The sequence below is a fragment of the Penaeus monodon genome, chromosome 1 (genome assembly GCF_015228065.2).
Source record: "Penaeus monodon isolate SGIC_2016 chromosome 1, NSTDA_Pmon_1, whole genome shotgun sequence".
Classification (NCBI taxonomy): domain Eukaryota; kingdom Metazoa; phylum Arthropoda; class Malacostraca; order Decapoda; family Penaeidae; genus Penaeus; species Penaeus monodon.
This window is the reverse complement of record NC_051386.1, coordinates 42,676,849-42,691,791: the sequence shown is the minus strand read 5'-3', so window position 1 is coordinate 42,691,791 and position 14,943 is coordinate 42,676,849. Positions and strand designations below refer to the sequence as shown.

General features: G+C 33.3%; 2 protein-coding genes across 3 annotated transcripts in view; one reads left to right on the top strand and one right to left on the bottom strand.

The window, feature by feature from the left end:
* Positions 1-274: 274 nt before the first annotated feature.
* Positions 275-6,056, top strand: LOC119572521 (modulator of smoothened protein-like). The gene is made up of 5 exons (XM_037919632.1): positions 275-492; positions 2,420-2,475; positions 2,610-2,772; positions 2,952-3,046; positions 3,297-6,056. The coding sequence occupies exons 1-5, from the start codon at positions 390-392 to the stop codon at positions 3,387-3,389; spliced, it is 510 nt and encodes a 169-aa protein (XP_037775560.1). The 5' UTR covers positions 275-389; the 3' UTR covers positions 3,390-6,056.
* Positions 6,057-6,072: 16 nt separating this feature from the next.
* LOC119572510 (DBH-like monooxygenase protein 1) overlaps positions 6,073-14,943 on the bottom strand; it is a 60,370-nt gene continuing 51,499 nt past the window's right edge. Inside the window, exons 5-17 of one of the 2 annotated variants that reach the window (XM_037919621.1) lie at positions 13,906-14,076; positions 12,416-12,502; positions 11,996-12,191; positions 11,625-11,729; positions 11,147-11,310; positions 10,802-10,919; positions 10,255-10,379; positions 9,754-9,896; positions 9,374-9,400; positions 9,095-9,219; positions 8,600-8,745; positions 8,315-8,471; positions 6,073-8,125 (exon numbers count right to left, since the gene is read on the bottom strand). In XM_037919621.1, the coding sequence (XP_037775549.1) occupies positions 7,944-8,125; positions 8,315-8,471; positions 8,600-8,745; positions 9,095-9,219; positions 9,374-9,400; positions 9,754-9,896; positions 10,255-10,379; positions 10,802-10,919; positions 11,147-11,310; positions 11,625-11,729; positions 11,996-12,191; positions 12,416-12,502; positions 13,906-14,076 (1,746 nt within the window). In that variant the 3' untranslated portion in view covers positions 6,073-7,943. The remainder of the gene's footprint in view (positions 8,126-8,314; positions 8,472-8,599; positions 8,746-9,094; positions 9,220-9,373; positions 9,401-9,753; positions 9,897-10,254; positions 10,380-10,801; positions 10,920-11,146; positions 11,311-11,624; positions 11,730-11,995; positions 12,192-12,415; positions 12,503-13,905; positions 14,077-14,943) is intronic. The other variant, XM_037919624.1, reaches the window with a different exon arrangement.

The window sequence follows — 14,943 nt, the reverse complement described above, 5'->3', positions numbered from 1 at the left end:
GTGTGTGTGTGTGTGTGTGTGTGTGTATTATGTGTGTGTGTGTTAGTGTGTGTCGGTATGTGTATGCGTTTATATGTATATATGTACATATATATATTTTTTTTGTGGTTTATTTAGAAAGGAAATATATGTGTACCCACGCTTTTAGCCTACCTTATTCCATACAATGAAAAAGTCCCAAACCCTCCATTAAACAAAAGAGCATCGTCTCTTAACCCTTGAATCCCCGATTGATCGAATCCCGTACTCCTTTTCTTCTCCTTATACTTTCACAGCATCTATACCCGTTTGTTTACTCTCGGGGGAGGAGAAGAAGGCGAGATGTGAAGCGGAAAACAACTTTCACCCTTTGATATTTTCCTCCTCGGCCATTTCCCTTACTCGTCACCATGGATAAACTGACGATAATCTCCGGCGCGCTGTTCCTTGCCGCAGACGTGTTCGCGGTGGTGAGCCTCGCCATGCCCGACTGGATTGTCTCTGACATTGGAGGTGAGTTAGGGGGACAAGGGTAGGGTTTATCGCCGATTGAGGTTTTGCTTTTTGAGAGGGTTTCCCGTTTTGGTGTTGATTTGATCGTGTTTGACGTTGGGGCTGAGCTATGGGGGACATAGGTAGGGTTTGTCGTTCAATGGAGGTTTTGTTTTTGGTAGGGTTTCTCATTTCTCATTTCCTTAGTTTTTGTTTTTTTAAGTTTTAAGTTTTGAGTTAGGATACGGTTATATTGTTTTTTTTTATTAAGTGTGTTTAACATTTCAGGAAAATGAAGGAAAATTTGCTGTTTTATGTTTTATTTCCATACAGAGAAGTTTTCATAATTTCTTGAATTGAAGTTACATCCTTACATATTCAAGAAGATTGATCTTAAATTTATTTCTTAGTTGATATCTAATTAACTGTGTTGTCTACAAGCTTAGTCATGCCAGAATATACAAGGGGGAAATTTGTTGGCTTTTCATGGAAGTATTTTTGGCACTTCACCTCCTTGGATCCAGATGACCCTCACATCATGAAAAGAATTGGCGTAGCGGTGGGTGATGTGAACATGCCATCACAGAGAAACTTGGTGGAGGGCTGGGTGTGTGGGAACAAGCTTTCAAGAAAATTTCGGCTGAAGGCTGGGAGTAGCTCACTACAGCTGTGCAAAACCCTTGGAGTGTGATTAGTCTCAGTGGGCTATATTCCTATCGGGAAACGAGTTTGGAATATTCTATTAGTGAGCCATACTCAGGATCCCATTCCTGCCGCCTTAACTACATGCTGCTGGGGAAAATGCTGTGCTCAATTTTTTTTTTTTTTTTTTTTTTTTTTTTTTAATATCTCTGCACATGGATGTTACTTAGCCACAAAGGAATCAATTAGTAGATCTTGTGACTTTACCTAATTTCTCCTTTCCTTAGATTGGTGGGAAAAATATTATTTACTGATGCTATGAGTATCGACTGTGTTAGTTTTATTATAAAAATTATAATCATAATTACTATAATGTTATAAACATTGGGAACAGCAAAATAACAGCATGACATGTACATACATGCCATGCCTGTCAAAAATGGGTTAACAAGCAGTGCAGTTATGTTACACAAAATTGAAAATTAATAAAAAAAAAAAAAAAAAAAAATTATCATTATTGTATTGAGTTATGGAATACCTAGAGAGATTATATGAAGCCTGCAAGGAAACTCTATTACCATATGGATACAGCATATGGTTAAAATTACCGAGAACAACGCATGGAGAGAGTTAAATGAACACTGCCGTTTTGTAAAGCATAAAAAATAGAGTAGAAAGCAGTACAGGTAAATCTGCAGCAGCCTTATATTTACTGGGAAATTGCTAAAATAGGCCCTGCATATTATTATTAATATAAATATTAATGTTGATATTAATATTAATATTTTGTCCATCCACTAGAATTTTTGGCTTCTATATGAAAGTTCTGCATGTGAGGGGTCTTATCTTTGAGTCTTATTCTTTGCCACTGGCAAAGAACCACCAATCCCATGTAAACAAAAATGATATCCATGTAAACAAACAAGTTAGGTTCCATGAGTCACGTGAGGCTCTTCATACACATTGCATCATTCTGGTTAGATATTATTATGTAAATTAGACATCTTTATTGTAAAAGAAGAAGAAGAAAAAATTCTGTGCTGATTAGTGAATTTTACATAAACCTCTTTTGCTTTATATTTCAGTAACCACAATCTAGTTGTATATATCCAATATAACACAAGATCAAGATGAATATTATTAAAACAAAAATGGACACTCCACATTGTCGAGGATAAAGAGGACTATATAGAGATCCTCAAAGTCATGCAGAAACACAGAAATTCATGGAAAAAGTGCTAGTGTGATAGAGTCTCGAGTATCAGGTTCCCTGTATTGATTGTCAATTACTGTACTTGCTTTTCAGGTGATACTCGCCTGGGACTGCTATGGACATGTGAGACTTTATATAACAGATCTCAGGTAAGTATTTATATTTTTCTTTCAAAAAGCTAAAGGTTTTTACTCAATTATAATCATACATTACAAGATTGGAGCTCGTTTTGTATTGTTCGTTGTTTTGTAGGATATCTTAATTTTTTTCTTGTGTTTAACAGGTCTGCTATGCACCATCCCTTGGAGGAGCATGGCTGGTGACACTAGGTTGTGTACTTTTGGGTTGTGTGTGTGTCACTGCAACCATCGTTTTGCTGGCTCTCTCACACTGCCGAATCAGTCTCTATATCATGGCCTATGCCCGTTGGGTTGGCTTCACTGCAAGTAAGTGTGGAATGGCTTAAAGATGTCATGTCGATTCATTGATTTTTGAGGTAGAAGCAGTCCCCCCTTCTTCTTGTGAAAAATAAGATTATGATATTTGGGAATCAGTATTCCAAGAAAGAAACACCTTACAAGTATATGTAAGTATTAAAAAAAAAAAAACTTATTCCTCTGTACAGTGGTGCTGTTCTGCCTGGCTGCAGTTGTCTTTCCAATGGGATTTTACGTTGAAGAGATTGGCGGAGAACCATATCAACTCCCAAACAGTTTCCAGGTGAGTGGAATGGTTTTTAGTATGGAAAGCATACATCTCATATAATAAAGGTAATTTGGCAATATTGTCAGCATGGCACATTTTCACATGAAATATTAATAATTTTAGTCAAAATAATAATTTTAGTCACCTGTAATATTTTATACCATATAAGTATATGAATGGTTATTGCCATTTTAAAAGATGGATGAACAGAACATATATGTAAATATGAAAAGTTTCTTATATCATGCCATATTTTTTTCTCCAGGTTGGATATTCTTACATATTTTTTGTGCTAGCCCTTTGGATGACAGTGGTTTCTGAGCTTTTTGCTGGAAAAGTCTGCCTACCCAATTTTTAAGTCATGCATTTTGAAAATTGGTGGACAATGAGCTTTGTATGACAAACTTTTTCTCGTGAGGGAAAGTGAAGAGAAAATGAAATATGAAGGTATTGAAGTGTGAAATACCAGAAAAATGTAAATAGACAAAATAATTGAGATCTTGTTCATTTCCAAGTTATCTGTGATGTTTGGGACTTAATATAGTCATAATACAAAGTAACAAGAAAACTATTAGGAGTATGTATATTTTTGGGTTCTTTTTTTCCCCCTTTTCAGTTTTAGGTAATGTACAGAAGCTTTAGTATTGAACCAGTTATTTTTTTTCCCATTTATAAATTTGCCAAGCAGTATGTGATATGACTTATGTGTGACGACTTACTACATTGCTATTTTAAAGTAATGTAATTTTAGTGAAATAGATTTTGAATTACTGGTTTGACATTTCTTTTTTTGTTTACATTTATATTGAATGTATTGCAATTTTAGGCACCAAACCCAGAATGGGAATTTATACTTGCTTAAAGTTATTCCAGATACAGAAAAAGTACATATCTAGAACAGTGAGACTTTTAATTCCATAAACCCATGGATCACAATTTCGTGTACAATAGGCTTTGATGATGTAAAATGAGTAACTTCAATGAAATGTAATGGTTATGTAGCTACTAATTTTTTGTGTTGACGTTGTAGGGATTCTACTTGAAGTTAGATAACTACTTTGCAAGAAAAGAAATAATTAAAATGTGGATGGATGTAGAACAGATCTGAGAAATTGGTGAATGTTTGAATGTGTATTTTACAGCATTTGTCCATTGTCTTAGTTATTGATTTTCTGAATGAAATATCAAAGAAAATAGTATTTAGTTTTTTTAAGATGTCATAAATTTGCATTTGCTGGAATTGAGAGATTAGGTGGTAGGAGAGAAATAGAATATAATTTTATTAGGAAAGTTAATGAATAGTTATACGTTATTTTCTCATTAGCATGTTCTTATCCACCTGTGGTGGTTTTGGAAATTATGGCTTGAGAAATAGATTTAGAAAATTTTGGCACAATTGATGGAGGTATTGCTTAATTTGACAATAAAATCTGCAAGCTTCTGTAGATTTTGATTCAGGCAATTGTTCAGAACTGTAAAGAATTTAAGAATTTTTCTGGTATAAAAATATTTGATTATTAGAATATGTAGGCTCACTGCTATATTCTCCTTGATTATAATTCAGACTGTAATGGAATATAGACAGGAATATTATTATCTCATAAGAATTAAGGACATACAAATAGATACATTAAATACATACTTTATTTCACTATATATCTGAAATCCAGGTAAGTTGGAGGAGTTAAAGTATAGTGAATTTTTTTTTCAATCTGAAGGAACATTAAGAGTAAAGAGGTACTATTACCTGTTGCAGTATATGCTCCATTGTGTTTTTATTGAAGGGCAGATGGTGCCAAAGGTTAATGTTAAAAGATCATTATTATTATTAACATTATTTTAGAAGGTGAGATGGGGAAGAATATGCCATAAGCAACTTTTTCAGGATAGCATTATCTCAATAATCTTTTCACTCCAGCACTATTAATTTTCTTTTCGGTCAGTGTTGTCACTATTGCTTTTCAAAACAACTCCAGTTTATTGTAGCATGTTAAAACTATGTGTAAAATTGTAACATGTAGATCAAACTCTGTAACAATTTATGTAATAGCTACAGCTCCTTATACAAATATGATATTGTTTGTTGGTAAGATTATAGTTCTTATCATTTGTAAATCTTTTGTTCTTTGTAAATATTCTTTACATGACAAGTACCTGTGAATATTTATTATTATTAATATTGTAATTATAATAACTTTTTGATATGTGAAATGATTAAGCACAAATAGGAGAAATTTGTGATACTTTGTTAGAATTTAAGTTCATATTTCATTCCACTTTCTCAGAGATCTGATTTCCTAGTTTGTTTTTTTATTCTAAATTTGTAAACTTTTAAGTTGGTGAGTATGTGTTTCTATGTGTGCTAGGCCGTTCTGCTTCTTGTGTGCTCATTGTACACTGTATTTTTTCACATGAATGCACTCATTGTTTTGCAGTACTGCTTAGTAATATTTTTTTGATGTAACACTAAATAATTATTGAAGACAGTGGTTCCCAATCAAGGGAACTTTGATCCCCAGGGTGCTGCAAGGGTGGTACTTATTGTCCATAAATTAACCCCTTGACTTCAGGATGGCAAGTACACCCATGCCATGCCCACAGTGATTTTAGTTTGTTAATTTTTGAAACATATAGATGGCTCTAGAAAAGCTTAGTCACTAAGGAGTCAATTACTAGGCATACTTTATCTCACATGTTTACCCTTTTCTTGGTTTTCCTAAAGATTTATTTTTTTATTGCAATTAGTATTGATAACATTATCATAAGCTCAATGCCAATAGTAATAATAAGAACAGTAATGATGTCTAAAATAAAACTTTCAGAAATTCAAGTAATGGGGATTTCAGGTGAAGTCAGGTAAACTTACTAACTGACTCCTTGGTGATTAAGCATTGTGGAGTCATCTATTAGTATACAAAAAAAAACAAAACTACAGAGGATAGTGCAGTTAACTAGTGCCAATGGTTAACTTCAGAATTCAAAATCTTCAGCATATAGTGCATTATTATTTACAAATAAGGCAGTTCAAAAAAAAGTGAAGATTTCTTCTTCCTCATTTAATGCTGTTATTCAGTTACAGGTCTTTGAAATGAGAGGTGAAACGAGAAAAGCTCTACTTTGTTGTAGTTGGTATTGGCTAAAATAGACAACTTTTTAAAAACCAGGGGGATGGGATATTTTCAGTAAGAGGTCCTTGTAGATGAAAAACTTGGGAACCACTTGTCTGACATTTTTAAACCATAAAGGTAAGAAAAGCACGAGTTGAAGTTTTGTCTAATCCTGAATTTCCATCAGAAAAAAAGTGTGATAGTATATATTTTGTTTTTATGTTGGGTAAATTTAATATCTCACTAATTATGATCTAATACTACTGAATATCACAGAATGATATATTTGTGTTTAATTGAATGTATTTATCTATATATTGATATAGATATAAGAATACATATATGAACTATATGATAATAAATAAAAAGAAGTACAATATTTTTTATATCCTTACAAATGTGGAAATTGCATACATATTACTTGACCCATTGTTTAATTGCAATGGTTCAAGTAATTCACTTCTAGGTGACAGATCTTGTCAGTAAATGTTTTGCGATTTCCAAACATCAGGTATCCTCCAGTCGCCAGTCTTGATGGATGTCCAGAGATTCTGCTAAACCTTTATTCCTTTAGTATCTATAACATTTTTCATATGACTTAGAATGTTTGTTACATTGAGACATGGTTTCAAAGCCACAAAATCAGTATTTCATTCCATTCTGATGTGGCATATCGAAGTGGATCTTGTTTGTCATCAATAATGAAATGTAACAATGCATCAATGGCAAATTTATATAAAATATTTATATAAATAGTAACAATTATATGAAAATAAATTCACATGATGAAATGTTATGAAACTGGATTCTACAAAAGATAAATGGTGATGATTTTGCAGACAACAAATATATGTATTCCTCATGATAGTCATGCACATCCACCTGTTTTGGGTATATTAACAGCCACTGCTGGGTGGGTTGTGTAGGCACATCTAGTCTTTCACAGACAAGGCAAGAGGTGCATTCTGTGTCAACTGATTATAGGTAAATCAAAGAGGTAATTTCAGATTCTTTTTGTTTTATCCATAAAAAAGTAGAACTTCTAGAAAAAGGTACATAGAGGATTTTGCATCAGGTTCAGCTGCATTAAGGCAGATCAGTGAAAATGGAAAAAAAAGATTTGGATTTAAACTTGGATCCAGATATTGACCCTATAGCTGGGGTTATAAAGCAATAACCAAAGAAATATCTTTTTAAACCTTATTGGTAATTTGCTATATATACATATAGAATAACTATTGTAATATGATAAAATATCTCTTCATCAGAAACAATTCAGTTTCACATATAAAATATTGATGACAGAACCTTTTATTTATACATTTTCTCAATTTTTTTTCCTTAATAAGCATTTTATCTGACTAAACTTAGTACATACATGAGTACATGTATGTACATGTATGCATGGTCACTTCACATATCCTATAATGAGAATATGTGAGGTGAGAATAAAATTAAATAATGCTTAAAAATGCATAATATAAATATATCTTACCAAAGACCTCACCTGGCAAAAATCTAGTCTAGTATCACAATACTGCTGATATAAGTATCCGAAATGTGACATTAAAAGCATATCTAAATATACATTTTGTATACAAGTGCACATATAAAATCTCGAACTGTCTATTAACACCTTGAGACATAAGTCATTCCATAAATTACTCAGTCAATAAGTCTCTCTCTCATAAATACTTTCTAAAAAAGACATTCACATTCATAACCATTCAAAATATGGACTCGGACAAGGAGTAATATATATACAACCTACATAGTAGAGAAGTTAAAGTAATATGGGTTTAACCCTATGCTTCATGTATCAAATGTAATATGACAATGGTGAAGAGAAGGTAGGAACTCAGGAAAATAGAAGGAACCCCTCCTCTCTGTGTGAGAGAATCCTTTTCAACTTCATTCTCTTTTGCTGGACGCCATGGGATACTTGCTGTGGGTTTCACCGGATTTGCTGTTGGATTTCCTTGTTCTCCTGTGTGATGACATATTGTGAATATATAGCCAAAGTATAATTATTCAAAGAAATATTAGTATGACTCCAAACATAAGCTTAATTACATGACCAAAAACTAGTATGATTGTATGACAAAATATTGGCATATTGATATGATCAAGATCCTGATTATTAGACCAACATTAAGGAAGAGTAAAGAACATGTACCCAGGTTCTCCTGAATCTTTGTATTCTTGTTTGGAACTGATGGTACTGCTACATTGGTGTCAATCTTATACACCTCAGTGTCTTTCTCTGCTAGAGTACATTGTTGTTCGTCTCTTTGAAGTGGTATGAAGTTTGGATACTTGACCTTCTTTGGTAACTGGAAGGAAAAAAGTGAGCTTTTTAATCTGCAATATTGTGTGTAATACAGATGTTACAAATACAGTATTATGAAATGACAACCTTTAGCAGAGAGTGGCAAACACAAACAAATATATCTTTACTTACCCTGTCTATAATAATCCTGCCATGGTTTTCACATGAAGGTTCATGTTGCCCATATACAATCATTTCCTGCAATGTGGAGATCATGCGTGTGTCCTGCCAGGTAGCTTTATCATGCAAGATTTCATAAAAAGATGTGTTGAAGTAGCCTGGGGATGAATGCTTTTATTAGTCATTTGTGTTGCATGTATGATAAATGTTTTTACATAAGAAAGAGGTACTTAGGATAAAAATAAGTGAGATTTAAGATAAACCTAAACGAGATGGTTTGTACATGTTTATATGAATGAATACATTTGCTACAGTACTGGGATTTGGTGAAAATAATCTTTCTATATGTCTTTTTATTATTATTATTATAAAGTTCAACAATAATTCCTAAACACTGCTTTTTAACTGCAACTCTACAAAATGTTCAAGCATATGAGCAAGATTTGTAAAGCAGTCATTATAGTTCCTTGCAATTATAACTTATAATCATGCTAATTTTTCTCTTACGCTGAGGGGCTTTTGCAATGATATAGCGGTAGATGTTTCCAAGGTGGATGTCTACAGGCTTGTTTACTCTGTCCTTCATTCTTGTTAGGGACGAGTTCTCAATCTCCTCATTGATGAATTCCTCACTGATGGGCAAGAAAGTGGGGTTGGGATTAGTACGATTTTAGTTTTTGAGTTTTCAACATATATCAGTCTTATAACTATATCCATGCAATAGTTTTCTGGGAGAAAGAAGAAAATGCAATCTTATTAGAAAAGGAAAAGAAAATTGATATTCACCTGAAACTCTGGTCATTGAATATATTCCTGAAAAGAAGAAAAGAATTAAAAATTATACATAGCAGTTGTAATCTACTGTAAGGATAATTTAAAAAGTAATACCAATAATTCTATAATCTCAGTACAATACAAAAGACCCAAGACCAGTTATCAGTTTTAATTAACAAACTTTTTCATACAATATCTCAAAAAAAAAAAAAAAAAAAAAATCTATACACACATAAAAACCAATAACTAATGAAAAGATTCCATTAAAATAAATTACCACCTTCAAAATAAACCTAAACATCTTCATATCAATAAAGTTCCATAAGATAATTTCCAAGAGAAACAAATTCCATTCTAGCCTAAACAACATCAGCAAATACATCTTTACTTACATATCATTATCAAAGAGATCCTGGATGCCAAATGTATCAAAGACAAGAGCCATGTCAGGTCGAGAGTAACAGCCTGACAAATTCACTCTTGGGTAATAAGTTAGGAAGGCCAGACACATCTCATCTTCAGTACTAAATCCACCCTAGGAAAATTGAAGGTTGATTAGCGTAAATAGCAACGCAGTAGAAAGAAGAGTAGTAATATATAATGGTGATTTGCTTTTTAACATTTCATATAATAAGTGAGGGTGGGTGTAGTGTGCAGATGTGGTTGAGGGTGTAGGTATGTAGGTTGTGAGTGTGAGTATAAGTGTGAGTGTGAGTGTGAATCACACATGTTCATGTACTTGTGTGACATTGTAATATACAAGTACTTCAAACATGTTTATATTTCAAAGACCAGTAATATAGGTGTCTTGTGTATAATATCAATTATGTATGCCAATGTCACACATTCATACATTAAAAAATAACTAAATGGTAAAAGCAGCAGTCACTTACAAATGTTGGCATTTTTCTCTTGGTGGAGTCGTAGCCACACTTGACTATTAAAGAATCTCCTGGCATGACTTTCATTTCTTCCTCCAGCACTCGAGCTTGCTGATAATTGAAATCATAGGACATATCTGCGTGCATAGGAAAAATACCTCTTCTTATTACTTCTTGAAGTAAAAATGAACTTACACACAAAGAAAAACAACAACAAAAAACATATGTACCAAATGGAAAATTGACACATATTTTAAAAAGGGTATGATTATCAGTTTCTTCTCATTCTAATACTATTGTAAAAATATTTCCAAATTTCTTTTGAATTGACTTTGATATAATATTCCAAATATAAATAAGTATACCATTTCTTGAAGAAACAATTAATAAACTGTGCTTGTGAGATAGCCAGTTCAGATACTCTCTAACTCTCTCGTCCACATACATAACAGCAAAGAGAAGGAAAGACAAAAAAAAGAGGAGCATGGGATAAAAATAAATAAACATATAAATGAAATAAAACAAAAGATATAAAGATAACAAAATGCATAAAACTTGCCTTTAAAGACGTTTGGTAATTCCTTTCCTTTCCGTATTTGTGTGATGGAAATTGATGAGCCCAGAAGATGAGCATGCAAAAAGCCTTGGAACACGTTAATCCCATTCGTTGGTAGAGTCTGTAATTTAGAGTCACAAGAATATCAGAGAAAGTTCTACACACCATTTCCAGTGTATATATTATGAAAAATAATTATCATAATTTTCATTCTTTTATGGGTAATCCTTTAGTGAGAGCAGAGATAGATCCAAAATTACAAACAGACACACAAATTGAAAGACACACACACATGCAGAGACATATCTAAACCATGCAAAAATTCCTTATAACTACTCTATTAATCACCTCATCTGTGCAGTCAGCTGTACAAAGGGCCACAGTAGTCCACTTTTGGCCAGGAGGAATAATATGCGTGGGAGATACAGTATGTCCTAGGGTCAGGATTCCCGCATCATACTGCCGCAGTTTTTCTGTGTACATTATTCTTACACCTGATGAGTCCACTACACCTGTAATTAAAAGGAATTATATTACACTAAAGTAAAAGTTCTAATATCATAAAATATGGTAAAATGATATGATATGGAATCATAAGTAGCTGGTTGTTGGTAAAGCAGTGAGGAAAATTTTTAGAATGTTTAGGTTGGTAAGTATATTAAAGGAAAAGTATACTGGGATTTGTTTATTACACACCTCAGATGCTATTATTTTTTCTATCAAGTGAAAAACAAGGATCAATGAAGAAAAATATGTTTCAACTATTACTAATAGGCAATAAAAACATGACTTGCAACATAAAAGACTCTTAGAACATATCTCTTACCTTTTCTCAGATTTGGGTTATTATAATGTATTTCAAGCATAAAATATGTAGCTCCACCATGTTCCTCTCCCAATGGAACTCCTACATGGTCTGGAAACATCTCTCCTATAAAAAAAAAAAATTACAAGCATGAGTTCATATACCCCGACTATTGAAAAAAATAGGCTCTTTCCCTTCATGGAAAGAATATAAAAAGCTAAAATTTGACTATGTTATCTATCCATATCGCAGATCTATTATATCAAGCCTTCGTTTTTAGATAAAAGGACTGATTAAAGATAGATTTTAGATAAAATGACAGGTGCAAAACAAAAATAATCACAATAACAAAATAACAATAATAACAACAATAATCTCTTCCTCATACTAACCCTCTGAACCAACAGCCCAAGCAACGATAGGTGTATTACAAGCCGACCAAGAGAACGGCATGTTGCGGTCATAGCACTGAGCCCCCTTGGCAGCAACAAATTTCTCCAAATGTTTGTTCGAGTTGGGAAGGTGACATTCATAAAGCAGCATGTGGTGGACATGTTGCAGGTTGGTCTCCTCTATCTTGGGTACGTACTGGGAGAGTGGAGTGGAGGAAGACAATTAATTCAATGCTGAGAGATAGGAATATGGGTGATGGTTGCAGTGATGAAAAAAATACTGAATAAAAGGGGAAAAAAAAATATAAAATAAACATAGATACACAGATAATTAAAAACAGTCATATAATGAAAGCAAAAGTAAGCTTTCTAAACAGAAAAAAAAGAAAGCAAAGAAACTTCATTTGACAGCCAACCTACCCCAATAACATGAGTCTTTTGCCTCAAATTGGGTATCTTGTACAGTTTACACCAATAGAGTGTTCTCAGGTCATCTGGCAAATTCACCTGAAATAAAGAAAAATTAAATTAAAATGACCCAATCTGCTTTAACTTAACCATACCTGCTTTTGAAAGAAGGTTGATAAGACATTAATCTCTGTAGAATGTTGTTTATTAGGTAATATGGCTGTCTAACTATAATGCCTGGAAGGAGGGTTAATCTGATGGCTGAAAGGCATTGTGATTCATCTTATAATACAGCAACTGCAGAATGTTGTTTGTCTAGATGTCCATATGTAAAATGATAGTCTACTATAGCTCCATGAACAACAAAAATAAACTATGATGAAATTAGCAATAAAATATAATCCCTATTGCTATTAGTAGTCTCATTACACACTGTTATTATTCACATTGTATTAATGAAGACTATCAATGTTACTATTATCATCATGATCATTAACTACTACTAATGATTAATATTAATCATTATAATTATTATTATTACTCTTATTACCATTATCACCTTTGATATCAATATTAAAATAATTATTATTATCATTATCATCATCATCATCATCATTCTCATAATCATCATTATCATAATCCTCACTATAATTAAGAAAATTACATTTACTAAGATTATAATAGCTGCTGCTAAAACTACTACTACTTTCTATACTACTATCACTACTACTACTACTTCTACAACTACTTCTACTACTATTACTGTTACTTTTACTATTACTACTACTACTACTACTACTACTACTATCATTACTATTATTACTACTACTATTGCTTTCACTACTACTACTACTTTTAAATTTACTGCTTCTTCTGCTGCTGCTGCTTCTACTACTACTACTATTACTCCTACCACCACTACTACTACTACTCATACTGCTGCTGCTACTAGTATCATTTTCATTACTACTATTATCACTGTTGTTAAATAATATCATCCTTATTATTTCTATCACATTACCATTATTGCTATCATTATCATTATTATGATAATTTTCTAACAATAACTATTATCATTATCCTTTTCATTACTATTATTATCATTACTTCTATCATCATTGTTATTACTATCATTATTATTGCCATTATCATTATCATCATTACAATAATAATAATAATAATCATCATCATTATTATCATCATTATCACCATTATCATTATCATTATTATGATTATTATTAGTAGTAGTATTAGTAGTAGTATCATTATCATTATTATCATTATTTTTTATTATCATTATTAATATCATAATTATTATTTTATTATTATTATTATTATTATTATTATTTATTTTATTATTATTATTATTATCAATACCATTATCATTATCATTATTATTACTATCATTAAAACTATGATCGATCACTATCACCATAACCATCACAAAAGCCAAAACGCTAAAACCCCAGTGAAAGAGCAAGAGAAAAGGCAATCGTCCTCACACTCGGGGATAAGATGTCCCAGTGCTGGACATCCTGCGAGGACCTCAGAGGCGCGAGCTTGGGTTCCCGCAAGTAAAGGCTTCTGGTACCGCGGTGACTGTGCATTCCGATCCTGTCCTGCGTCGTGGGATCCTGCTCATCGTAGGACCAGATTACTCGCACTGTGTCGCCCTGGAAGGATTGGAATGGGGTTTGTTATGGTTCGGGGAAAAAACTGGAACGGCTTTGGTGTGTCTGGTTGATCATCGTAAGACGTGGAGGCCGTGTCTCGCTGTTGAGGGCACGTATCCTTTACACGGAGGTTCGTCTACATACACTTCTTTAATTCGAGATAAAAGGAACAAGTAGGGATCCGCAAAAGTTAAGAATATTCCTCAGGACAAAGCGCGCGGACACACACACACACACACACACACACATACACATACACATACACACACGCACACACACACACACACACACACACAACAACACACAACACACACACACACACACACACACACACACACACACACACACACACACACACACACACACACACACACACACACACACATTCGACATAACATTTACAATAAAGAAAAATATCACCATTCATACAGCCCAACATCAGGTTATTCTCTGCGACTCCGGATTATTACATAGATCAGTTATTTATAAGAAACATAATTTCACTTGCCTTATCACGTACTGTACGGTCGTTTACCAGGTAACCACCAAAATATTTTTTTTTTTACAAGGAAAGAGTTACGCTTCGCAGCCCCGCGTTCACAGCAATGGCCTTGGTGTAAGTCCAACGCCCTGAGTTTCCCCTCGAGACCTATGAATTATGCTCGATGGCAGGAGCTTGCTCTTGCAGGTCGGTTAAAGTCGTCTTTTACGCGAGTAGGTTATATCGGAGAGTCACGTCAGTTTCGAGAAAGCGGTCATGTCACTTTCTCTGCTGTTTCATAGGTTAGGAGAGAGAGGGAGGGAAGATAGAGGTACGCGGAGAGAAAAGAGGAGGGAGAGACGAAAGAAAAGGGAAGGGGAGGGAGA

Coding starts and splice junctions, on each gene's coding strand:
- LOC119572521 (XM_037919632.1), top strand. CDS start 390: ATGGATAAACTGACGATAATCTCCGGCGCGCTGTTCCTTGCCGCAGAC. Junction 2,476..2,609: donor CTTTATATAACAGATCTCAG/GTAAGTATTTAT, acceptor TGTGTTTAACAG/GTCTGCTATGCACCATCCCT. Junction 3,047..3,296: donor AACTCCCAAACAGTTTCCAG/GTGAGTGGAATG, acceptor TTTTTTCTCCAG/GTTGGATATTCTTACATATT.